A 27,244-nucleotide genomic window follows, 5' to 3' on the forward strand; every position below is an offset into this window, starting at 1 on the left:
GGGTTTACACTGGAATGAAAAACCCAGCAACAGTGGTGGGGGGTTGGAATGTGGTTGTATGCCTGTGTGAGGAGGTAAATACAGAACAGAAGAAAGACCATAAGCAAGGGAAGCTGCAGCTTGTCTCATTCTTAATATCTTTTAAGACTACCTCTTTGGAATATCTGGTAACCCAGTTTTAGCATCAGGGTGGGACTGGAACTCTAGTGGTTTGCGTCCAACACCCATGCTGGGTTTTATGCTGGCCCAAGTTACTGGGGTCAAGACTGCATTCTGCCCAATTTTTCTTCTTGAATGTGAGATACAGGATATCAGATCAGGTAACCTAAAAATCCTTCTGGTCTTAAACTCTAAGACTCTCTCACCATGGCTTCTCATCACATACTGAAGCCTGCACAACAGTACTGGTGTTCTGTAAGAACACATAAAATTACCAGCCATGATTAACAACAACCACAAAAAAGGCTAAATCCTTATTTCACCCTGGAATGTCAAAGGAAAAATCGGGAGGGGCTATTTCTGGATCACACAACTCATATCAATGTGCAGAAGCATCATTAAGCTTTGGCCAGTAAACGTTTGTTAACACAAAACACCACTTAGTCAACTCTCTTTGGGGGGGTGGCTTTAAAGTTTTTAATTTCCTTCAGTAAACAAAAGCAACTTCTTTTGCAGCAATTTCACATGAGGGTCACTGCCCCCCCCGCAGCTCCTCCCGAGCACCCAGGTAGGTGTATTGTTCTCCATCTTCCTTTTAAGGCTTTGCTTTCTCCAGACTATTGCCGTAATCTACCCCTCATCCAAAGCTGGTAGCAGCAGCAGATAAACCAAACCCTAAATTGTCCTGATTTGCAGCATACCCTCGCTCCTTTTCTGTAATGTCTTGTATTCTACTTAAACGGTGCAATTTCTGTAAAGCTCCTGTCTGCCGCTATCACCGTGATGCAATTTACTCCTGATCACTGAAAACGATGCTTAACTCCATCTCCAGCAGCCTGCTCCGCTTCGGGCATCCATTGCCGGCGACGGGTGGGAGGGAAGTTTTGCTTTGGGCTGTGGTTCGCCTTGGCTGGGATAATGGAAGAACCGGGATTTTTAGGTTTTTCTCTCATTTAGGCTTTGGCGGCTTCCCCACTCATTTAGATTTTTCTCTCATGTGTGGCACTGGCTAGCATACCTGTGTCCAAGTGACTCAAGCACAGCGTCCTAAAGGTATTTTATTAAGCCCTAATTAACTTACCGAGTCTTAGGGCGCCGCGCTATACAAACCGGCTGTTGGAGCGATATTAATGAGTTTTTAAAAAAATTTATTTTTATTTTAAGAAAAGCCCCTTAATTTCGTCCGTTCGCGCCGGAGCGAAGCCGCGGCGGCTGACTCCCGCCGCCCCAGGCAGCCGCACACCAGTGCGCGGTGCCTGCTTCGGCAGCTCCCGAGCCCGGCCGCTTCTTGCCGCTACCGCGGCAGCGGAGCACGCCCGGCCGCCGTGTCTCCTCCGCGACCGCCCGCCCGGCCGCCGTGTCCCCGCTGCCATGTCTCCGCTCCTCCTCGACCGCACTCAGACCGATGGGTTCCCTCCCTGCGGACTCCCGACTCCCCGTGCTGCGGTAAGCACGGGCAAGGGGTCCTCGATACCGGGCGTTAAGCGCGGGTCCTCGCCGTGACGGGACCGGCGAGTGTCCAAAACTGTTACTCACCCAGTAGGTAGCGGGGACCCGCGGGCGCCCAGCGCGGCTCCTGGCCGAGCAGAGACCGGCGCAGCCGCTCCTGACCGGGCAGGCGGCACTCGGAGCCGTTCCTTGCCACAGGCAGCAGCGGCCCCTCACGACGCGGCGTAGCCCCACGCGCGCAGGCGGCGGGAAGGGGCGGGGGCCCTACCTGGGAGCGACGGCGGGCGGGGGGCGGCCGGGCTCCATGGGCTGGGGTCTGGCGGCCGTGGCGGGCCCGGCGGCGGGCTGGGGGCGGCCGGCCATGGCGAGCTCGGCGGCGGGACCTTCTGCTCTGGCGGTGTCGGGGCAGCAGGAGCGCGGCCTCGTCGCGCTGCAGCACGGCTCCTGTCAGCCCTGCCCTCTGCCTCACTCCTCCCCTACCCGCCCCGGCCGCCTCCCCGTTTTGCTTCCCGCCTGTACGGCTGGGGGCTTCGAGGGGTGGGAAAGCGGCACCGTAGTCACGGGCTGCTCGTCGCGTCCCCACGGCCTGGTACACCTGCACGGCGATGCCTGGCGGGGAGTCCAGCCGGGCTGAGGGGCCCAGGCAGCTGCCCGGGGCCGGTTCTGTACCGCTGCGGCGTCGTGCGGAAGCTGCGCCGGGGCCAGGACGCTGAGGAAGGTGCTGGTGCAGAGCTAGGTTTGTACTGTGAGAGCTGGGACCTGACAAAGAGGTGGTGGGTAACTTCAGGAAGACCCAGGCGATCGCTGCCAGTTTGGGGATGTCACGGTGCTCCCAGAAGAGCCACCAGTGAACCCTGGGATTTCAATCACGAGGCTTCTTTCGGGTCTTGCACCTGAGACAGACAGAGAAGCTTTGCTCCTTTTCTTGGGAGCATTTGCATAGGAGTTAACCACAGTTATGTCTCGTTTATGCACCTTTACACTCACACCACCTTCTTCAAATGGTTTGGCTTGGAAGGAACTTTAAAGATACCTAATTCCATCTCCCACACCATGGGCAGGGACACCACCTATTAAACCAGGTTGCTCAAGGCTTCATCCAACTTGGGCACTTAAATGCCTCCCTGAAGGGGGCATCCACAACCTCACTGGGCAACCTGTTGCAGTATCTCACCACCCCCACTGTAAAGAATTTCTTCTCCAGTCTAAATCTCCCTTTGTCCAGTTTAAAGCTGGAAACTTGGTTACTTGCAACAATTTTTTTCAGCAAAATACTGAATGTCTCATGACTTAGCTTTGTAATATTTGTGTGTACCCACATCAGAGATTCTGCAGTATAAACTATTAGAATTGGTCTCTAGTGATGAAGAGGTGAAATTAAAAGTGTCTGAGTCCCAGGTCATCACCTGGTGTAAACTTGTGACTGCTGAGCCAGTGTGTGTGCAGAGCCTCCAAGGGTGTGTTGGAGCCCTTCTGCTCAGGTCAGAAATCTTCAGGACTGGAGACTACTGTCATGACTCTGTAGTTGCTGAGAATTGTTTTCAGTACAGTTATGATGTAGGTCATGAAGCTCTCTGTCTACCTAGTTAAGTGTTGTTTTGACTTCACAGTTTATGTGGTGAGACACTGGAACAGGTTGCCCAGGGAGGCTGTAGATGCTCTCTCCCTGGAGGTGTTCAAGGCCAGGCTGGACAGGGTCTTGAGCAACCTGGTCTAGGAGAAGGTGTCCCTGCCCATGGCAGGGGGAACTTGGAAATAGATGATCTTTAAGGTCCCTTCCAACCCAAACCATTCTATGAATTTACTTTTGTTAGCTACACAGCCAGTGCTGTGCTCAACAGAAGAATTCAGTAGTAAAACCATGGTGAGAAGTTAGACATATCTGCAGATCCAATGACAGGACAAGGGGCAATGACTGCAAGCTGGAGCACAGGAGATTCCACACAAACATACGGAAAAGCTGTTTCACTGTGGGGGTGACAGCACTGGAACAGGCTGCTCAGAGAGGTTGTGGAGTCTCCTTCACTGGAGACACTCAAAACCAGCTTGGATGTGTTCCTGTGTGACCTGCTGTAGGTGGTCCTGCTCTATCAGGGCAGTTGAACTTTATAATCTGAGGTCACTTTCAACCCCTTACATTCTGTGTTTCTGTGAGCCTGCTGGAAGCATGACTGATGTTCAGTGAGCTCTGTTCTTTAATCACTACTGTGCTCAGAGATTTGCTGGGTGAATTCAAAGACAGAAGAAGGGCAGCTGGCAACTAAATCCATGCTTTGACAATGACCTTTTTTTCTGCAATAAAGATTCACTGTTTCTTGCCTTTAAATGCCTCATGCCTGTGTCTTTTCTACACAGGAATGTAGCTCCTTTAGTTGGCACAGCATTTGAAATCATGAAGTTTAGTGAGTTCTGGAAGGGCCTGGGGCACATGTAGGAAATTGTTTTATCTATTAAATCAGGTTTTGTTCTGTGTTCCCATTTACAGTGCAGAAATTTCCTAAACCAACTTTTCAGCCAGAGGAATGGTATCAATTCAACATTTCACATTATTAGGAAAGGTTACCTGAAGGGCTTGCTTTCAATGACTTTTGCATTGCCAGGAGGAAAAAGATCCATGTTAATTTTTAAATACCTGCTAAGACTGTGCTAAGGGTATGGATTATCCCTGCTGTTGTGGCACTCATCTGTCAACTTGTGAAGTGACACACAAGAGATGGCAAGGCTAATAGCTGTGTTGGGGTGGTCAGGGGTAAATGGGAATTGAAGCAATGGGAAGTGCTAGTTTTTAAATGGAAAGTGAAGAAGCTGAGAAAACTGAGACACAGCAGCCTCTTAGGAGAGCACTTGAAATGTGCTGACCTAAAGCCAGTCCATCTGACAGCAGAGTGGCTCTGAGTGAGTGGGAAGCCCTGAAATCTACAGCCAGACACACCAGACTTTCCCTCTTTAAAACCCAGGTTAGTGTTGAAACTGGTTGTCTGGGTCAAATCTTACCTGCATCGTTTAATACTTCAATGTCAGCCCCTGCGATGTGACTCTCAGTGCTGTGCTGTACCTTCTCACACTCTTCCAGTGTTATTTTACCTCTTAAGTCCTGGAAAAAGGCTGTAATGCCCTGTCCTCCTCCTTGGTTGTCACTATGCACAGTCCATGTTTTGAGCTCACTCGGACTCCCTCAACCCTGCTGACTGTTTCTCATCATCTCTTCTCTGGTAAACACCATGGCACCTTGTCGTGCTTAATGTTTTCTGTCGGCTTCCACTTGCTCAGTTGCTTGAACTGCGTTTATCTTTCTTAATTTGTTTTTCCATCAGATCTTCAGGTTTGTATTTTGAGTGTCCTATTTTCTCTTGTCGTGTCATTCCCTTTCTGATATCTTCAATCTTGTTGCCTCCAAGCTTCTAATCTTTCTTGCTCTTCATTCCATAGCTTGTCTTCTGCTTTACCATCATTTTTTTATGCTTTTTCTGTTGATGTTCAAGCATGTCTTCTGCCCCCAGGTATTTACTGTTACCGCAGATTGAGTCCACAGCTGGCTCTACCTCTTTTTCTCAAATTGTATATAGTCCACTTATTAAATCTGGTAAAGACATTTGCTGGCCCCATGGTCACAGAGCAGGGCATGGATCATGTCTAAACTCCCAGTTTTTAAGGCAGCATCACCTTCTCAAGACTCTCTTGGTTTTTGCCACATCCTGATCACTGCACTTTCTCTCCATTTTGTTTCCCTTGTTTATGTGCTATAGTTACTTAACACTTGTCACCCCCAAGGCTGAGTTGGTTAATACTACCTCTTCCCTGTGATACTGTTTTGTTTATGTTCCTCAGATTTTGGAGAAGGGACTCAGACATTTTGTTTCTAATTAATTGTCAGTTACCCTCTTTTTCCCTAGCAGTGAGTTACTCTATTCTCTATATACTCTCTCTATATTTTCTGTTTTCTCCCTTACTACTTTTACTCTTCTTTTTTCTTAAAAGTTTCTTCTCCTCCCTTTACTTTTGCTCTCTCAGCTATTGTGCTCTAAGTCCTTTAACTTTATAGACATGGTTTTCACATCCCTGTTTCTGGCTTTCAGAACAGCTTCCTTGGTATTGCTGAGATGCTTTGCTCCTGTTGTGAAGGAAAAGGACAGGGAGACCTTCAGCGAAGGACAGTTCAGGGAAGAAAATTACTGTTTCCTGTCAATGAAGTTTGCACTCCAGAAGTTCATAACAGGTTTTGCACTCTCTAATTTCATATTGCCTGCTCTTGAAAGTTGTCAGGGGGAAGAGCTCCATGACAGAAGAGAGAGGAAGAGAGTTTTTCCCCTCATTAGAGGTAGGGATATTTGTTTTTCAGTCTCACCGTTACATTTGGTCTTTTTTCCCTGATGTGATACAGCTCTGAACCATCATTTTCCATCAGAGACACTGCCACTCATCTGTCCCTTATTCCAGCAGAAAGCACTGAGATTACACATGTACTGGTCCTTTGATTTTCATCCCCTCCTTATAGTCTATGTGAAGCCCTCTGATGTTCATCTTGCAATTTGATTCCTTCTCCCCTTTTTGCATCAGTAACTCTTTACTGACTCCAGCATCCTGCAAAAACTCCACAAGCCTGTACGGACATGACCTCTTCTATTGCTCTTCCTCACCATTTCAGTCCTTCTGGAGCCAGACATTACAACCTGATTTATTCACAACCTTCCAGAAACCTGGGTTTGGGTCACTGGCTCTCCTCTTTGCTGAAAACCCATTGTCTTTATTTCTGAGGGAAACAGCAAGTTCTACTTTGTGCCATTGTTCTTATTTCTTGGCAACCTTGGCACATAGCCTCAAAAAACCTCTTATTTCCTGGAACCTGACTTGTCAAAAGAGACCTGATTACTGTCACACATGGACTTATTTCAAAGCTGTCACTGGAAGTGTATTTTTCACTCAGCTTTTAGATATGAATTGGCAACAGGAAGAGAATTCTGTGGCATTTTTAGTTAGCTCTGTCTTTTATGTGTCATTCTAGGACAGTTTTCCCATACTGGATAACAGAAAGTCACAGTCAGGGAATACAATATTCTTATATTGTAAGGATATAGACTGTTCCAGTTGTAAGATTTTGCTGGGTTAGACTTTTAGAAATAAGTGGCTACTTGAAAGTAACTTATCAGCCCTTCTGTTGTTAAGATAGGCAAAACAGGGTAAACTGTTGCAGAGTTGTTAGAGTAAGCTGACAGAAACTGAAACAATAGCACAAAGCAGCGCTGACTGCCAGGCAGAAAATGTCAGTCATTCCTGAAAAGTCAGGAACTAAACTTACCCAAAGATTGTGATTTGGCTCCAGCCTTTCTTGGAGATGTCCACACCCCTCTGGACATGGTACTGGACAACCTGATCTCTAAAGAGATTTCTTGTTTTCTTTTCCCTCCCCTCCCCCCAACATAATCTCAACATTTTTTGAATCAAGGTACAAGCTTAAATATTAAACTGACTCTGTCTAACTCCCAAACCTACACTCTGTTTTCAGCCCACCTGCATTCCCAGAAGAGATGGGGGAAGAGAAAGGGATGGAAACATTTAAATTCTGGAAGATAAATCAAGACAAGTAAGTTGTTCCTAGATTTTTGAAACTCATAATGGTTTGATGTCAGCCTCATTCCAGCAAACCAGAGAGCTCCTTTAACTTAGTGTTTCAGCTGATTCCAGCCTCAGGGAAAGAGGCTGGTGTTTGCAGTAAACTCAAACTGAGCTGTTTAGTTCAACTACTAGTGCACTCACTTTCACATTAGGCTAGAAGCTGATAGCAGTAAGCAGCTGGTAGGCAATGAGCCATCATTTGCAGCATTAGATGAAGTCTTGTAGGCATCTAAAGAGGAAGATGCATATAGACAGTAGTAGTCACGTTCAGGAGTACACTCCCTTAATTCATCTCTGCTGTCCTATGGGTTTCAGATAAAGATGGAAAAATGCTTTTGGCTGCTGCCTTTTTTTCTTTTTAAAGTATCATCACATGAGCTGTGAGAATGCATTGTGTAGCTGCTGTGTGCCTCCTATTGTCCCTATCATCCCAGAGATGGTTCAGAGTGTTGGTACTGACTTAGAAGACTGGGACTGTATGGAACAGCTTTGCTTTGAGAGTACATATAGAATTTTTAATTTCTTCTGAATAATTATTGAAAACAGCATCCAGAGTTCTGAGTCCTCCTGGGAATCACTGATCACTGGAATTTTTCACTGCTAAATTATTTTTCTAAGTTTTATCTTAATTCTAGCTCCTGTAGCTCCTATTTTCCTCAGGCTTCCTGTTTTTGGCTCTTTTCCTGGGTGAAAATTTCCTGAGCTGGGAGCAGTTAGTTTTCAAATAGGAATTGTATTTTGTATATCCCTAGAAGAAGAGTTCAAGTCAAAAGGACATGCTAAAAAGGCCTCAGAGTAGCTATGAATGAGAACAATCCATATTTCCTCATCTGGACAGGCAAGCAGAAAGGAAGGAAAATGAAAAGAGGTCTGGTAAAAAAGCAGCTGAGAATGGTCTTGGAATTTCCTATGTAAATGATAATGCAGATAGTTGGATTTGTTAGGGTTCTCTGTAGCTGCATTGTTCTGTGCTTTCTAAGGTGGCTGAGGTATTAAAATCACATAGGTGGTGAGAACATACAGTTAAAATTTGAAGGAAAATGATTTACTTTTTGGGTAGACTTTTCATGTAAGCATACACCAACTGCTGTGTTAATTTTGTGGGTGCATTATATATTCATGAGATGCTATGTGAGCAATTACTCATGCACTGGATTTGAATAAATGACAGGATATACTGACAATGAAAGGCAGGTGTATGAAAAGAGCAGGGCAGCTAATACTAGAGGGGAAAAAAGTCTTCTTGACTGTACTCTTTCCTTCAGTCTCATCTCTGGCTGAACTTTCAAGAGAATAACAAAGAAGCAGTAACCTTTGTGTAAACCTGAAGGACTTGAATAAAACTGGGGCAGGACATCAAATGTTTGGAGCAGGTCCAGAAGAGGCCACAAGGATGATCAGAGAGCTGGAGAACCTCCCATAGGCTGAGAGAGCTGGGGCTGTTCAGGCTGGAACAGAGAAGGCTCTGGGGAGACCTTACAGCATCTTTTCAGTACCTGAAGGGCAGCTGCAAGAAAGCTGGGGAGGGACGTCTTGCAAAGGCTTGTTATAATAGGATGAGGGGTGGTGGATAGCAGCTGGGAGAGGAAAGATTTAAACTGGTTATTAGGAAGAAATTCTTTACAGTAATGGTGGTGAGACACTGGAACAGGTTGTCCAGGAAGGTGGTGGATTCCCCCTCCCTGATGTGTTCAATGCCAGCTTGGACAGGGCCTTGGGCAACCTGGTCTAGTGGAAGATGTCCCCGCCTATGGCAGGGGGGTTTGGAGCTAGGTGATCTTAAGGGTCCCCTCCAACCCAAACCATTCTGTGATTCTATGAAATAAATGTGAAAACTTTGACCTTTCTTGTTTGGTGTGGGATGGTGTGTGGTTGTTGTGGGGGCTTTTCTTGTGGCTTTTTATTATTTGTTCATTTTTATATATGTTCTGCTGCTGAACTGCCATGTAGAGTTGTTTAAATAGCTGCAGGAGGGGAGACTGTAAATAGATGCCTACAGTCAGGTACAAAATCCTGTGGAGTTGAAAGTTTGTTTCAAAGTGACTATTAAATCAATTTATATCACCATAGTAGCTAATGGTATCTTCAGAACCACAAATACCAGCTGTTACAGGGGAAATATTCATTTCAGTTTAACTGGTACAGTGGAGCCAGCATAGTGCCTCTAATACAGGTCAGACCCACTCTGCTGCCTGAGGAAATGGAAATAACTCATTTGTTGCACCAGCAATCCTTTGTGTTTCCTCAGGTAGCTTGTAAAATTGCCAGTTACAGGATCACCTTTTGAGGCATCTGTCAGAACCAGGATTGTGTAAGAGCCTGGAGTTGCAAGGGTTTAAACACTTTTGAATGAAGATTTGCTTGCAGGGCAACCTAGGAATAGGATAGATTTCTCTTATAGCTCTGAAGAAGCACACAAATAGTTCCTCTAGATTTGAGGAGGTGTGTTTAGGACTTTGTGAGGTCCTGAAATGATTTTTCTGTTTTATGAGGAACAATCAAAATTATGATCTGATGAAATGCATGCTCTCACATGCAGTTATTTCACAGAGCTCTCCTTTTGAATGTGTGCTATTTGAATTCTGTCACTGAATTTGCACTTCAATGTTGAAGTTACTTACTTTTTGATACAAGAAGCACTGAAATTGTGAGGATTGTGACTTCTCTGTTGCAGGATGTTCTTGGGAGTGGCTGTAGGCCATCACTAAGGAATGGGTTTGGATTCAAACTGAGTTAGCGACATGTGCTGAATCTTCAGCTTCTTTCCAGTCCCATTTTCTATATAGAATCATAGAATGGTTTAGGTTAGTAGGGGCCTCAAAGATCACTTAGTTCCAAACCTCCCTGCCGTAGGCAGGGACACTTTCCACTAGACCAGGTTGCTCAAGGTGGTGTCCAACCTGGCCTTGAACACCTCCAGGGAGAGGGGACATCCACACCCTCCCTGGGAAACCTGTTGCAGTGTCTTACCACCTTTGCTGTAAAGTATTTATGTGTAAGTCTACCCTCTTCCAGCTCAAACTATTCCTATCAATGCAAGACCTTGTGTAAAGTCCTTCCCCAGCTTTCTTGTAGCCCACTTTGGGTATTAGAAGTCTGCTCTAAGATGTCCCTGGAGCATTCTCTTATCTAGGCTGATGCAAGCCCAACTCTCATAGCCTGTATGCATAGGGGAGGTGTTCCAGCCCTCTGATCATCTTTGTGACCTCCTCTCAACCTTCTCCAGCAGTTCCATGTCCTTCTTGTGCTGGGAGCACCAGAACTGAATTCAGCACTCTAGGTGGGGTCTCACCTGAGCAGAACAGAGAGGGAGAATCACCTCCCTCATCCCGCTGATCACTGCTTTTGATGCAGCCCAGCATACAGTGCTAAAAAGGATAATAGATTTTGTTTGGAAAAAACCTACCTATGCTAGCACATAATCAGAGAAGGAGTCACACTTTAATGACCTCTCCTGTGACATTTTCCTCTTGCTGTGCTCTGAGTGATAAGTGTGGCTCTGATACTGAGTTAATACATGGTAAACTCACATAAAGGAACCATCAGGCCATTACCCTGTAGATGTTACATTAAAAATTGGTCCATATGTGTAATGTCATTAAATGCTCATTCTGGCAAAAAGGATCTGTGCTACATAGCTGTTAAATTATAGAAGTATAATACAGAGAGTGTTTTAAAATGTGAGGCTATGCTATTCTGATGTGAAAAATCCAAAGACTGGTGTAAAGGTAGCATTTTCTGCTGTAACCTATGGTTCACTTTTCTGTGCTGTAGAGAAATGTCATCTGAAAAGTCTATGATTTGACACAGAAAATTATTGTGCAAAGCTCTGAAGCATTCCCAGGTTGTGTTGGCTTGGGGGGTGGGGGCTGTGTGTGTGTGTTGTAGCACTCAACTATTTATATCTTAAAATGTGAAAAGAAACTAAATGAATTGAAGCTTTCTTACTGGACTTCACAGCCTCATGGCTATAGGCTCAAAAGAGAAATGCATGAAGAAAGACCACCTCTGAATAAATGACAGTATGGAATGGAGTCAAGAATGTACTTTCCTTAGTGGGTTTTGCTTCTTCTCTGCTATTTGTAACCTGCTGAATCTCAGTGTGTTCTCCATACAGTGGCATACCTTCAGCAGGGTCTATGTCTTTTACCATTTCGGTCTGGCTAGGGTGGCTAGAGTATCCTCCTGACATTGCTTATGTGGCTATGAACCTGCAGAAAGGGACTAGACCCCCAGGTCTTCCATTTCAGTTCTAATTAGGAGGCTATCACATACTTAAGGGTCACACTTGTTTGATCTTCTGCTAAGTCTGTACCTGAGTGAACAGCTTCTTCTGAGTCCGTTGTCAGAGAAGCCTAATTTTGGCAGATACTGTTACCAGGTTTTTTTCAGTGACTGCTGTTAAGTTGCTCATTGGTTCTCAAAGTAAAATAATTATTTCATCTTGGAAGCTTCTTTAAAGCTGTCCTAATACATTAGATTAGATTCTGCTCACTGTCACACCAACACAGTTCTAAAATGCCATGACCGGGTAATAGTGTAATTTGTCCTGTTACAATATTGACTGAATGCCTGTTGCTTACTGGTAAGAAAATATGCTGTGTATAAAACTGTGTTTTGCCAGAGCTGATGATTTTTTGGTTGTTGTCCAGCATGAATTTTCATCTTTAGCGTTGAATGAATGAGGGAGCTGGGATTGTTTAGACCAGAGAAGAGGAGGCTGAGGGGAGACCTCATTGCTTTCTGCAACTACCTGGAAAGGAGATTGTAGTGAGGTGGGGTCAGTCTTTTCTCTCTAGTATCAGGGGAGGTTTAGGTTGGATATTAGGAAGAATTTTTTTAACTGAAAGAGTGGTCAGGTATTGGAACAGGCTGACCAGGGAGGTGGTGGAGGTGTTCAAAAAAAGAGTAGATGTGTCACTCTGGGACATGGTCTAGTGGTCATGGAGGTGTTGGGTAGAAGGATCTTAGAGGGCTGCCAGGACTTTTCAAATATGATGAGAGTGGTTTGGTGGCTACATCAGTCAATTCTTTCAGGACTCTGGGATGCATCTCATCAGATCCCATAGACTTATATGTGCTCAGGTTCGCAGTATCACAGTATAACTAAGGTTGGAAGAGACCTCGAGAATCATCGAGTCCAACCTATCAACACAGACCTCAGGATTAAACCATGGCACCAAGTGCCACATCCAATCTCCTCTTGAACACCTCCTCAGGAGGTCACAAACCCAATTTTTGCATACAGTGATTTTTGCCTTTTCACCTAAAAACTCAGTTCTTCCCTTCAAAATGGGTCTGTGATATTAAACTAAACATTCATTACCTTTTATAAAATAACTCTGAAAAGAACTCTGCTGTTCTGCCATAATAAAATCATGTAAAGCTTGTCAAGACACTCAGAAATCTTAAGTCTTTATCAGTTAGCTTCTATTCATTCTTGTAGGTGGGCTCACAAAATAATTGTTTTGGCATATTTCTTTAAAATCACATTATGCAGGAAAATGGCAGAAGCAGAGCTTTTGCATTAAAAAAAGTCTTCCATTCAGTAACTTTTGTGTCAGCTTTTAATAGTTTAGATGCATGGTAACACCGCACACCTGCATGGTGCCTGGATCCTTTCCTTGTGGAATCAAAAAGCAACGTTGGCACACACCTCATGTGTGCCAGTGGGATCAGGAGAGGGCCCAGATGTGTGTTCAGTGCTGGAATTTGGAATTCTGTTGTTGGTTTGGGGGGGGTGTTGGAGGGTGTTTGCATTTCTTTGTTTTGTTTTGAGGTTTGTTAAATATTGACAAATCTAAAGGCAAGCTGTGCTTTTGTTCTTAATTTCTGGTTGATGTTAAGGAAAACAGCAGGAAATGAATGTGAAATTGGCTAAGGTTTGTGCTGTTCATTGGACAGATCTGTGGATGGAATGTAAAGGCTGCTGATGCCATGGACTTTGAGAAGTCTCAATGACTCCTCCTTGGCCGGTATGAACAAGGGCAGGTCACATGAACCTCCTAAACATGCCCAAGCTCTGTTTCATATGCTTTACCTGTTTATTTGGCATAGTTTTCCCATCTCCATTCAGTTCTCAGCATCTCCAAATCCATCTTAACCTGAGGAGTAAAAATCTAGAGATGATAATAATGTGGAAAGAATAAATCTAAGTTTAGTTTGTCTGTGGGGTATCAGCATTGCAGTCCTTTAGAAAAAAAACCGACAGCAAGCTAGCTTTACAATCTTAATGATGCCTTGTGCATGGCTAGTTCTTGTCTGTCACTAGGAGCAGTCCAAATATTCTCATCCTATGGAGTCATGAAGCAAGAAAACACTTGCTAAGAAGCAAATTCTTGAGAAAGAAATAAAGTTATTGTGTGGGTTTATAAGCTGATAGAAGTACATGTAAATTGCCCCATTTATCAAAGTCTCATTTTTGCTAGTCAGGTTATGAAGCTTGTTATATTGATGATTGAACTCAAGAATCTTGCGTATTTTTTTTCCTAAGGTGATATTTTTTGGGTGGTTTTTTCCCTTTGTTTCTGTGTTGAGCTCTTAGTACCAACTCGATGTATTACATTATTGCATACTCATAAGCCATTATATACAGGGGAAAGTATTTACTGTCTCATGAAGTTAGTTACATAAAATTTTATTGCTGTGGCAGCCAAGTAATTATTTTTTACTGCAAATTACAATTCCAACAAATATTTTTTTCTTTGTTCTGAATGTTCATCTGCAAATGCAGCTCAGTTAGATGTGAGGGTCTTCCACAATGATGAAACATTTTGGACTAATTCTAAATACATAGAAGAAATGACTGAAATTCTTAGGATGTGTTGATTTCAAGAGCAAAAGAGAACAGGCAAAAGAAAGAGGGAGTATTAGTGCCACAATATAGACATAGGTGGGGTGTGCACATACTAAGAACAAGGGGATGGAATATATCATGGAAGAACTATGTTTAAATGTAGGCATGTGTGTAACCAGTCTCCTCAAGCGTTCTCCATAGCTGGTGCTTTGGCTACTAAAATCAGTGGTGTCCAGAGGGGAGCAATTTGATGTATAGCAATCTGTATGGCTATACAGGGAATCTGGGTACCTGTAAGCTGGAAAGAATTTCAGGAGGCCATATACTCATAGAATTGTTTCAGTTGGAAAGGTACCTCCAAGATGGAGTCCAACCATTGACCCAACACCACAATGGCCATTAAACCATGTCCCAGAGTGCCATGTTTGCATATTCTTTGAACACCTCCAGGGACAGTGACTCCACTGCCTCCCTGGGCAGCCTGTTTCAATGCCTGACCACTCTTGCAGGAAAGAATTATTTCCTAATACCCAACCTAAACCTCACTTTGCACAATTTCAAGCCTATCACCTGTTACTAGGGAGAAAAGACCAGCTGCCACCTCACTCCAGTCTCCTTTCAGGCAGTTGTAGAGAGTAATGAGGTCTCTCCTCATCCTTCTCTTCCCCAGAGTAAACAATCCCAGTTCCCTCAGTCACTCCTCACAAGACTTACTCTCTAGATTCTTCACTGGCTTTGTTGCCCTTTATCACACCAAATCCCAAAGTATCCAAACTGCTGCTGATTTATAGATTTGTATTGTGCTTTAAATGTTGCTGTGCCATGGAGTTGTGCAAAATAGGGTTGGGAAAACCCTCCTTACTGTCATAAGAGTCTCAAGACTATTTATCTTAGGATATTTCAGATGGAAACATTTAAAAGCAACTGGTTAAGAGAGACTGAAAGGGGGGAAAAAACAACAACAACAAAAAAAGCCCAAACCCCAAACAACACAAAACCAACCAAACAAACCCCCCGCCCAAACCCATAAAAAATTACTTATTCCAGACCAGTTGAATGTGTTCAAGGACTTTTAGAAGAGGAATTGAGTAGAATTCTGTGAAGTATTTGCCTGGATTGTGATACAAGTGCTGTTAAGCTTCTAAGAGCTAGATGACCATTGGCTGAAGCAGTTTGTAGAGCTGTGAAAGTATCTAATCCATGTGGTTTGTATATTTGGTTAGAGGGAAGCAATGGTGAACCTAGGCACTGGTGAGGCCACACCTTGAGTACTGGGTTCAGGTTCTGTTTTGGGCACTGCAGTGTAAGACAAGACATTGAGGTGCTGAAGCATGTACAGAGAAGGGTAATGAAGCTGGTGAGGGGTTTGGGGAGTATGTCTTATGAAGAGAGGCTGAGGGAGCTGGAATTGTTTAGCTTGAAAAAGCTAAAGGCTGAGAGGAGCTCTCTACAGTCATCTGTCTCTGGCCAGCCTGATCTAGTGTGAGGTGTCCATGCCCATGGCAGAGGGACTGGAACTAGATGATCCTTGTGGTCCCTTCCAACCCTGACTGATTCTATGAAAAGAAGTTGTATTGAGGTTGGTGTTGGCCTCTTCTCCAAAGTAACTCATTACAGGACAAGAGGTAATAGCCTCAAACTGTGCCAGAGAAGGTTAGGGTTGGATATTGGAATTTCTTTACTGAAAGAGCAATCAGGTATTGGAACAGGCTGCCTAGGGAGGTGGTGGAGTCACCATCCCTGAAGGTGTTCAACAATCAAGTACATGTGTCACTTTGAAATGTGGTCTAGTGGCCATGGAGGTGTTGGATAGAAGTTTGAACCTGATGATCTTAGAAATCTTTTCCAACCTTAGTGATTCTATGACAAAAGGCAAAGGTTGCTGAATGGCAGTGCAACCAGGAGGATATCTGCATGGAGGCTAGGATTTTGGGAATGTAAGTGCTTACTGCAGTCCACCAACCCCTGTGTAAATGAGCCCCTCAGGACTTTGCAGAGGTGCAGGGTGGTTCAGATAACACCAGCATTTTGCTGGAGGAAGGTTGCTGTATTTATGCTGAAAAATACCATTGGATTGCTACCAAATGTCAGTGTAATGTCAGTAATGCTGCAGAAGTCTCTGGGTGAAAGCCTGATCTTTGCTGCTGCAAAGGGTTATCATGATCTGCTGCTTTGATGGCATCAGAGGCAAAAATATGCACTACTAGGTTATCTGTTACCACTGTTGCAGCCCAGCCCTCTCTGCTGCTAATATAAAATGGAATTATAAGCATCAAAGAGAAATGAAAAATCAAATCAAATTGCCCACTGAGTGACTCAGTTGCATTTTCTGTTTATTAGATGTGATGATATGATAGAATACCATCATTCCTGGGCAGTTTAAAAGCAATCACTAGCAATTTATTTGATAGGTCACTTTTCAGGCTCTGTCTTTATTTCCAATCTGCACAGGAAAGGAATAATTATCAGCCTAAATTTAGCTATTTTGCTTGGATTTCTGCTTTCTGTCTTATCTCCTTGTCTGCCTAGGAGAGATGAGAACACCTTCAGAGGGTTTTTGAGTAGGTGTTGAACTCTGAGTCACTGTCTAGGAGAGCTCGTTGAAGCCTTTCTCCTTGTTTTGTTAGGCAAGTTGCCACTTAACAGCTGAAGGTTGGGCAGAGTGACTCTTCCCCCATGTGGAACTGTGACCCTTCTGGGCACAAGCTGACAAAATCCAGCACAAACTTCTCCTTTCCTCCTTATTGTTCTTGGGTTATGTGCATGCAAGGAGTAAAGTCAGGACAGAGCAGCCTCTTGAAGAATAAAAAATACAGGGTGATGCAAACCAGGACTCCATTCCATGTCTTTTGGCACCTGTCTAGGCCTGCTTTAAATCTCTAGGACTTCACAAATATATATTGCTTGTTCTTTATGGCTTGCAATCACTTCAGAGACAACAGCATGGAAATAACTGTATACATGGATTTGTTTGAGAAGTTTTTATTTTAATAACAAAAACTGTACCCCAATGTCCTGCTTCCCAGAGAGTTCAAAAGCAGGTGTCTGTTAGGATCAAGCTCAGGGGAGACCTTATTGCTCTCTACAGCTACCTGAAGGGAGGTTGTAGCCAGGAGGGGGCTGGTCTCTTTTCCCAGGCAACCAGCACCAGAACAAGAGGACACAGTCTCAAGCTGTGCCAGAGGAGGTTTAGGCTGGATGTTAGGAAGAAATTCTTCATTGAGTGATTGCCCATTGGAATGGGCTGCCCAGGGAGGTGGTGGAATCGCCATTACTGAAGGTGTTTAGGAGACTTGATGGAGTGTTTGGTGCCATGGTTTAGTTGATCAGATGGTGTTGGATGATGGGTTGGACACGATGAGGTCTCAGAGGTCTCTTCCAACCTGTTTTTTTCCTATTCTTATTCTATTCTACTAACCCTGACTGATACTATGATACTATTCTATTCTAACATATTTGAATAGTGTCCTCTCATCCTTTCCCCACCTCTAAGTATTTTTGATACAGAAACATCCTGAGCTAATGTGGCATTTATGGAATCAGTAACTGCTGACTCTTTCCCTGAATTTGTGCAGTTTCTCTTTACTCTATGTGACTCTTGCCGTCATATGGCAAGGAGATCCACAGCTCTACTTTTGTATGAAAATGCAACCTTCTGTTTGTTTTGAGTTTGGTTCTTGCTAGCTTTGTGGGAGGCTGCTTGGTTCTGCATTGACAGAGATCAATAGGCCATCTCACCCTTGCCATCTCTGTACCATTCATAATTTTGAGCATGTCTTGTATGTCCATTGTTTGTTTTTTTGGATTTCAAGATCTTGGGCGTGTATGGCAGGCATTTCCCTATCTTTTAAACAGCACTGCTTCCTCTCTGTGAGTTTTGTCTGTCCCAGCCTTTTGAGAGGAGACCAGAACTGTCCACAACACCTTATTATGCCTTCCTCACCCCTGTGCCCTGCCCAGCAGTTTTGAGTTCATATATATGGCATTTTTCAAAGGTTTAGGATTTGTATGAGTTTGGATCAGCACAGAGCATATGCACAAACATGCTGTCCTTCCAAACTTCAGGCTCCTGCTCTAAAGCCTGAGAGAACTGAAGACTATCAAAGTCACCAGGGTTGTCTTGAAAGAGAGGTGTGTGCATGTGTATTTTATTGTTCTTGTTTTGGTTTTTACCAGCCTTAGGAAAAACCTCAAGAGTGGCTGAACTAGAAGACTGGAAGTTTCAGCCATGTTGTCTAGCAAAGTCCTGTGCAGCTGAATTATGGAGGTTGTGCATTGAAATGTGCTACCAGAGACGCTTTGTTTGCTGCTCTAAAATGGAGCTGCATGTTAAGATGGCTGCCCAACACAGAATCATAGAATTATAGAATGGTTTGCTTTGGAAGGGACCTTAAAGATCATCTAATTCTAACCCTCATGCCATAGCAGGGAAACCTTCCACCAGACCAGGTTGCTCAAGACCCTCTCCAGCCTGGCCTTTAACACCCTGGGCATCCATGACCTCCCTGGGCAACCACCCCTGTCTCACCACCACTGTCAAGAACTTCTTCCTAATCTCTATTCTGAATCTTCCCTCTTCCAGCTCAAAGCCATTGCCCCTCATCCTGTCACTCTCAGCTCTTGTAAAAAGTCCCTCCCAAGCTTTTCTGTAGCCTCTCTTCAGGTACTGGAAGGCCTCTATTAAGGTCTTCCTGGAGCCTTCTCTTCTCCAGGCTCAATAGCCTGAACTCTGTTAACCTGTTCCCATAGCGGAGATGCTCCACCCTCTGATCATGGCGTCCTCTGGACCCACTCCAACAGTTTGATGTCCTTCTTGTGGTGGGGACACCAGGACTGGATGCAGTACTTCAGGTGGGGTCTCATGAGAGCAGAGGAGAGGGGGAGAGTCACCTCCCTTGTCCTTCAAGTGACTACTCTTTTGATGCAGCCCCGGACACAGTTGGCCTTCTCTGCTGCAAGTAGGCCTCCTGCTTCCTCTCTGATTTCTTGGCTGCTCTATTTTTTTATTTTTTACTTTTAGTGGATGAGGAAGCTGGTGACACAGTTTCTACGCTCTCCCTCTTTTACCATGTTCTTGTAATGCAGTTTAAATTTCATGCAACACATGCTCTGTTTTAATGGGAATAATAACAATTGTATGACCTCATGCAAATCAATTCTGAACCTGGCTGCTTTTTGTACTTTTGTTGGTTTTGAAATCTGTGGTGCTGAGATGATCTACCAGCTTAGTTTCCTGTAGTGAAATCCCTCTGGACTGAATTTACACTGCTCAGTGAGCTGCTGCAGAAGAGTAAATCTTATTAGGGGATTTCTGAAGCTGGACTGAAGAGCTGACAAAAAGATGGGTCAGTTCAACTAATCAGCCTTTTAAATGTATTAACATTTAATTCAGGAGAGATGACCTAGAATGGACAGCTGCCTGCAGTGTCCATAGGGCTGAAGGGACCCAAGCTGTGGAGGCTGCTCTGCAGGAGCATGGCATTGCTTCAGGCCAGCAAACTGCCCGCTCTCATCCCTTGGTGACGGGCATCAAAGATAAGCATAGTGACTGCAGAGTGCAGTTACACTCACATCTCCTGCTTTATCCTGTGATTAGGTTGAACAGGCGTCTCCCAAGGGATTTTATCCCGTGATCCTCCTGCTGAGGCTCTATGTGTGGAATACCTAATCCTTGGCAGATGTGTAGCTGCTTGTCCTAATTGTAAGGTAGCTGCGTCCCTGAGCATGCAGCAGCTATTGTGTTCACGTAACTAGTTTTAGCATAAGATAGCTACAAGCGTTTGAGCTGCTCCATCCATCAGACCTTTGCTGTAGCAGGGGCTCCAGCTGGACATGTTTTGGTGCTAATTAGCTGTGTCAGCCAACTCAACTGAAGTCAGAACAACTGCTGGTTGGAATGCATGTGTTTGTGCAGAGGAGGGACCCAAATGATTGAAGACCTAAGTTTCTCCTAATTCTACTCCTCTGACTTCACAGCCTGTTGCTGATGAATCTGAATGGTCCGTTATTAGATGACAGTGGCTGTACATGTGTAAACTTGTGAAAGAACCATGATCCTGTGAGTCTAAGAATGGGAGCTGTAAGGGTCAATGAAAAGGGCTGCTTCCTAGAACCTTCATAGGTGATGTGGAGCAGTACCAGGCCACTCCTTAGAAGCAATTTGCAGGGGCTTAAAGACTGCCTGGTGTCTTCCAAGAGAATGTGGCTCAGAGAAAGAAGGAACTGCTGCTGCTAGTGTAAAGATCTCAGAGAAAATTTAAGTATACAGAGGATTTTTAGATTATTTGTGTAACAGCAAGAAGGTACTGGATCTTCATATCCAGGGTCATTATCCTTTTATTGTGGAGTCTCCTTTAGAGATATTCAAGACCCATCTGGATGCATTCCTGTATGACCTACCTTAGGTGATTCTGTGTTGGCTAGGGAGGTTGGGCTCTATCTCCAGAGGTCCCTTCCACCTCTTACTTATTATTTTATAATACTTATTATTTTATAATACCAAACCCAAAGGGAAGGATAAATGAGGCAAGAGATAACAAATCCCAGTCAAGAACAAAGTGTGTGGCCTTTTGTATTTTCATTTCTTTGGGGTTGAGGGGAAAGGATGATGCATCAAATGTGCATATGGAGTGCTGTTAGTCATTCATGTAATTACACTGACTGGTTTTGATGCACTAAGGTGTTTGCTTTTTTTTCTGAGTGCATGAAAATGGAGAGGATCAAGATATGTCATGTGGCACCCAAAAAGAAGTTACAGTGAGTGAGGTGAAAAATGGCTCCATAGGGGTCACAGGTCTTGAGACAAATGAGCTGTGCCAAATCCACTCTTAAATGGCATCTATAGCACATTGACTTGTGTTGGCACAGACTGCTTTAAAGCTAGTGCTGTGAGCAGAAGGCAAAATGGGTTTACATCATAGGCTAAATGTACTTGTAGCTGAGGTTAACAATTTGCTGCTTCAGCATCATGAGTGTCAGTCATGTCAGTCAAATTGGTGTCAGGAGTGCATGTGGGGCCCAATAGGTTAGGGGTGCCAAGGTCTGAAAGGGACTTCCATGCAGAAGTACCATTTTGTTTTTTAGTCCTCATATGTCTGAATGATCTCTTGTCCCACAGAATAGGAAGCCTGAAGTGTTGAGCTGCTTGATGGTAGGAAGGCTCTGCAAATGGATCTGGACAAGCTGGATTTATGGGCTGAGGTCAGTTATATGGTGCTTGGCCTTCTTAAACCTCAAGTTGTGAAGTCAGGTTGTAGTGAGGTGAGGATTGGTCTCTCCTCCCTAGTATCCAGTGATAGAATGAGAGGAAATGGCCTGAAATTTTGTACCAGGGGAGGTTCAGGTCGGGTATTAGGAAAACTTTGTATATACTATAGATAGAAAGTTTATATATGTACTGGTTTGCATATAATCAAGGACTTGGCATTTGGAAAATGAGTGTAGCTATGGTTAGTTTTGGCAGGGGGTGGGGTGTTGGGTGTGTTTGAGGGCACAGGTTTCTCTGTACATATGAATGTGCATCAAAGTATTTGTTGAAAGCAAGCAGGGTTTGTTTGCTAACATTCTCATGACTAACAAGATAAAAATAACCAATATGTGACTGCATGCAGAGTTCATTTTTGGTGGCAAGCTGTTGTTTTTGGCAAGTTTAACTGCGCTGCGAACCTTCCTTTGGGTAACTGTTGGAGTTTGCTCTGTGTAACGTGATGAGCGGTGCGAAATAACAGACCTCTCAAAGCAGGAGGCATGTCTCCAGGTTTTGAGATGTGGTCATCCACACTAACAAGTGAATTGAGCTGTATTGATGCTAGTTGTCTTGGAAAGGATCTGCAATAAAGTGGCCAGGTTCAAACTTCAGTACTGGCTACTTCAAGATTAAAAATCCAACCTAAGTACACGAGCTTGTATAACCAACTTGAACATTAAAAAGTGCTTTCCTTCTTATATTCACCCCTACAATGATTTCCCCCCCCATCTTTGAACTTTGGTTTTTCTTCAGTCATGATGGTGGTTTTAGTTTTTAGTGAAAGGTGAGATTCCCAAGTAATGTTTGCATCAGAAGCTGAGCCTTTCAGGACCAAACTGAATAGCACAGGAGTTGAAGCACAACAGAGAATAAGCAGGACTGTCTTGGTGTTGCACAGAAGTGTTTATTAGATGGCTCCATCACTATCATGCTTCCAGCCATGCTCCACAGTCCTGATTTGCTGGTCATTATTAAGACCTCAGGTTTTCAGCAGTTCAGCTGTTTGTGTGTGTTTATCTTTCATAGAAGTAGAGCAACCTGGTTTCTGTGAAATACCTGAGGTGTGAATTTAGATGTGAAGGAAACAAAGATACTGGCAAACAAAGATCTCTTTCTCATGTTCTCTCCAGCTGAGGCTTACCGCTGGAAGTTCAGATCTCCATTCTAGCAAATGACAATTAAAATTCCAAACTTTAAAGAACTAATTTCTCCTCAGAATGCCCTTATACACAATATATACTTTGCTGTCTAGGCTGGTTTTACAGAGATCCAAATCCTGTAAGGCTGAGCTTCATTCTCTTCCAGCTTGATGGGACATGTATGGAGGTAATGTTGAAATGGACAGAGTTCATGTCTCTGTTGCTTGTATCATTAACTCAATGGTCTCAATGCTTGGTCATAAATTGACTTGGTACTTTAAGATATTTAGTTATTTATTCTGAGTCCTTGATATAACTGGAGTTGTTGTTGTCTTTCTGGGTGTGTGAACTTTAGAGTAAGAACCAGCTTCTGCTGTAGCCAAAAGTTCCTTAGAAATAGTCAGACTGAAAACAGCCGCAACTCTTCTCAAAACAAAATAGTGCAGTGACTAATATGTTTTGTTGGGCTTTCTTAAACTAAGCTATTGAGGGCCTGAGAGCTGAGTGAGTCTCAGCTGTAGCAAGCTGGTCTACCCAGGCCCTGGAGCAGGAGCAAAGTGGAAGCTGCAGTAGGTTTTGTTTGCTTGAGGATTCCTGAAGCTGTCTGACACTGACAGTACTAGCACATATGTTGGGATATTTCTGATGTTACTGTGGTGCTTCTCAGAATGGGCAGGAATGTGGGGCTTCAGAATCGTTCTGGCTAGAAAGGACCTTTAAGGTCATTGAGCCTAACCATCAACTGAACATCATAGCACCTAGCTAAAGGACTCAGAGCTATAAACTGTGACCTGGAGTAAAGAATACCTGCTGACAATGGCAGCTTGTGCAAAATTTCCCAGGTGACTTCAAGAGCTGGGAAGGCAGACTACCAATAACTCCAGGAGGTAAAAGTTTTGCTTTTCCACATCAGAGATCCACCAATATCTCCTGGCAGGTGGCAATAATGAGCTGATTAAAAGCTAGGTGTGAAAGGGAAAAAAAAAAGTCTTAACTCTGAAAGAGCTAGTACTGAAAAGCCTGAGCATGGTCCCAAAATGTTGGGGACTCTGCTCCCTTAAAGCTTAAAGGAGACTTTTATCTCCCATTTTGGACCCCTGATCAGTGAGAGTGTATTTACCGGAGGGCTATCACGTCAAGGCAGAAGGCGCCTGGTGTATGGGTCATACTCTTAACATTTTTCTCAGACACATCAGCCACCAGCCTCAGTGCTTGTGGCAAGTGTTGATCACTTTAGATCTATAAAATAGTGTCTTCCCCTAGGATGCTGTCCTTAAATGTACTGGAGTTTTATCAGAAAAAAAACAACTGTAAAGACAAAACAGTTCTGATGATTTTTTTTTCCTTTGTTTTGTTTTCAGTGGGAGCTTTGGGCACAAAATGACATGATTTTACAGCCTCAGAATTGCTCAGTAGGCAGCCTTTCCCCCCCTCCCCCCCTTCTTTTCCTTTTTTCTGTTCAATCTTGCTGCTGTTGCTGCAGTAGTTAAATCTGTTGTGGTACCGTTCAGAGACTGATACTACACTTAGCCAAAGCATGGCCTCAAGCTGGCATTTGCTTCAGTGGAAGTTAGGGATTTCAGACCTGGCTTCTTGTTCAGTGTTTGGGCTGGAACTACTTACAGAAAAAAATTTTACCTACTCCTTCTGCATTCACCTATGAGCCTTCCTCAGTCCCTTACTCCTCATTCTACAGGAAATAACTCTTTAATGGAGACATTTATGACTTTTCATCGCTGTAAATGATAGACCTGTCTCTGTGTTCGGAGTACATCTCAGCCATAATGTTCCCGGCCAGCTGCTCTAAGAATACCCACCCTTTAAACTCTCTCTAGATAAACCCACAATTTCTTTGTTTTGGTGCAACCCACATTTTTCATGAATCACAATAATTATGTTCCACAATAACCTACACGTGTTTCTTCCGGTTTGTTACTTATTTTGGAGCAGCATCTCCGAGAATGTTTGTCACTCTTGTGTGTTCAGCTCAGATCATGTATTTATTAGGTCTGCAGTATGGTCTTCAACAAGCAAGTGAAGTAGAGATCAGATAGACTGATGATTATTCATGTTCTTCAGCAAAGAAATGCTTTATCAGAGTCCCTATTGATGGACCAGAAGGTGGGAATGTGTCACTAATACAAGGATTGTCCAGCAAAAGACCCACAAGGTTTTTTTTTATCAGAGGTTGAACAGCTATGAATGAGGCAATAGAGGCAGTGGAAGAGACAGATGTATGATCAGTAACATCAAGAAAGGAAGAACCACAACACATAGCTTTATGCAGCACGTGATGGTAAGATTAAGACAGATCTTGTTGCTTTATCATGTGAGGTTTGGATATAGGCATGCACTACACAAATGAGATTAGCTGCACTAAAAGGACAATTTGGTTGAAAAAGTTGGTCCAACTTTTCATGCTTTATTGGTCTAAAAAGGTTTTCATCAATTCAAGGAGAGGTACTATTAGAAAAGCAGAAAAAGAGGACTGGGACAAAAAAAATCTCTTACCATCGTGCTGAAGACATGATTGTCAACCATCCTGGCAGGGTGGGGAGGTGTCAGTGTGCAGAGCTCTTTGTGGCAGTCAGGCATGCTATAGTTTTGATTCTTTGACCAGATGTGCTCAACTTAGCCTTTCCTCCGCAAAAAGCCACTGCACGTTGAGACACTAAGTGGAGAAATAAGTGGGCCCGGAGAGCAGTTCAGATGTGTATGTCTCCTCTTTGGAGTGATGGGAGGAAACTAGAAGAGTATGCTCAGTGCTACTTCTCCAGAAGCAAACGTAACCTTAATATGGAAGCTGATCTGTGTGACTTGAGGAGGAGGACCTGTTTTACAATCCTTCTTTCAATCTTTCTGTTTTAATCTTTCAATCTAGGAATGCAGTGCAGAAGGAGGTGACCTGATAAGCTTCTGCCAGCTTGCTAAGCTAGCTAGGAAGTGATAAGTTTAGCCCATAGCTGCCGTTGAGTCATCGTCAAGAGTCACTTACTTCTCCATATAGAAAATTCAATTTCAATTTTTTCCTGATTTAGTTGATATAATTGACACATTTCACTTCTGGTTGCACTTGTAGGTTCATCTTAGTATCTCCCTGTGCCTAATGGCTTCAGGGGAATTTATGTGGTTCTTGTTATAGCTTCAAAGAAACAAGATGTTACAAGTTGATTTAAATGACAATGTGAATGCACTAGGGTTGCCTGTGCAGAATATTCTGTGACTTCTCTAACCCCTGTATTTGTTTTTGCATGCTGGGCATTTCACCTACTCACATTTCATTTATCAGCAAGTTCAATATAACCTTCAAAGGCCGTGGTACTTGGGGTTTTCTTTTTGAGCACTATTCCTCTCTCTGCTGTTATTTGGAAATTAGTCTGGAGAGAATTTCTTTTGAATGTCTTTCTTCTAGAATCAGATGTATCATTTTAAGGGAACAAGCCCACAGGGCTTCTAGATTTTGTCAATATGCAGCAAGTAATTTTTGAGCAATGTCTTTAATATCAAATCTCTGCTCTAGTATTTTAATATTTTCATCTTTACTGCATGACACAATAACATTCCTGACAAGTGATTGCATCTTTGGTGCTAGGACAGGAAGTGACAGGTTAATTTTCTGCAGTATTCTGTCTGGTTTTGCCAGCTAGGAGAGACTATAACATGCTCCTTAAGATCACCTTGGAACTTAATCTTTAAGTGCAATTCTTAATACATAAGAAGGTTTAAAAAGCCTCTTCCATAAAAGCACCTGATTCTCTGTGGCAAACTTCTGCAGAAGAGTGATATGCCTTCTCAAACATTCCCTGGAGTGGAGAGAGGATCCAAAGGGATACCATCCATCATAACTCACATGATAGTCTGAAGCTTTTTCACTTTGACTAGTCCAAAAGAAGCTTACAGGAGGGAAAAAAAAAGAGAATGAAGTGGTTAAATGTGTATGCTTGAACCTAAACACACTCTCAAATTTAGACTTTTGTTCTTCCTCTTGCTTTTATAAAATACCCAGTCTCCTGTGGATGGCCTTGGAAGGCAGAACTAATCAGGCTTTAGGTTCTCAAGTCCCTTCTTCTGCTTAGAGTCCTTAAACATGCGCAGCTAATCCTAGCTCTAGATGTGTACATGCCTGAGTTTGCAAAATGTTCTTCAGTTTGTGCAGAAAGCTGATTGTAGAGCTGGTGATAGAAGCATGGCTTCCTGTGTCATGTCTGACTACCACTGAAACCAACAAAGTGTTCTGCTGGTCTGATCTGTCTGTGAAATGTTACAGTGAGAACTAACACCTTACCTGAACAGAGGAAGGTGGAAAAGTTGCAGAAGACATTAGTAGGCAGGAGCATAAGCCAAATGATGGGAGGAAGTTGTAAACAAAAGGCTGGTTCCATCTCATTGGTATCACAGGAAAAGTCAGACGTGCTGTATGTGACTACCTCTGTCTGGTACACTTTCATGCTTCCAGCCCTCCTCCCATGATCTTGCACATACAACATCAAACTTCTTAATGTGTTTAATAATTATGAGACCAAGTGCACCTTTTGGCAGCTTCAGTGTTAGTTCAGAAGACTCTTTTATATCTTGACTATGCAATTGCTATAGAGGGTGCCTTCTGGTCTTCCCTACCCCTGTTCTTTTCTGGAGAAGAGGAGGCTGAAGGGAGACCTCATGGCTCTCTACAACTACCTGAAAGGAGGTTATAGTGAGGTGGGAGTTGGTCTCTTCTCCCTAGTATCCGGTGACAGAATGAGAGGGAATGGCCTGAAATTGTGCTGGGGGAGGTTCAGGTTGGATATTAGGAAAAATTTCTTTGCTGCAAGAATGGTCAGGCATTGGAACAGGCTGCCCAGG

The 27,244-nt window shown here is 43.7% G+C and overlaps 1 protein-coding gene and 1 long non-coding RNA gene across 5 annotated transcripts in view; one reads left to right on the forward strand and one right to left on the reverse strand.

Annotated features, from left to right (window-relative positions):
• The window catches only part of SPHKAP (SPHK1 interactor, AKAP domain containing), a 65,985-nt gene extending 63,800 nt beyond the window's left edge, over positions 1-2,185 (reverse strand). For 2 of the 4 annotated variants that reach the window (XM_068145206.1, XM_068145203.1), the window contains exon 1: positions 1,877-2,185. In XM_068145206.1, coding sequence (XP_068001307.1) covers positions 1,877-1,971 — 95 coding nt within the window. In that variant the 5' untranslated portion in view covers positions 1,972-2,185. Of the gene's footprint in view, positions 1-1,695; positions 1,819-1,876 lie in introns of those variants that run through there. The other 2 variants (XM_068145205.1, XM_068145207.1) reach the window with 2 other exon arrangements.
• Positions 2,186-7,118: 4,933 nt separating this feature from the next.
• Positions 7,119-27,244, forward strand: part of LOC137444478 (uncharacterized) — a 105,389-nt gene continuing 85,263 nt past the window's right edge. Inside the window, exon 1 of the long non-coding RNA XR_010988172.1 lies at positions 7,119-7,189. This is a non-coding gene — a long non-coding RNA (uncharacterized lncRNA). The remainder of the gene's footprint in view (positions 7,190-27,244) is intronic.

Source organism: Melanerpes formicivorus, unplaced genomic scaffold, assembly GCF_026170545.1.
Source record: "Melanerpes formicivorus ecotype bairdi unplaced genomic scaffold, bMelFor1.0.p_v2 SCAF_12, whole genome shotgun sequence".
In the NCBI taxonomy this organism is placed as follows: Eukaryota; Metazoa; Chordata; class Aves; order Piciformes; family Picidae; genus Melanerpes; species Melanerpes formicivorus.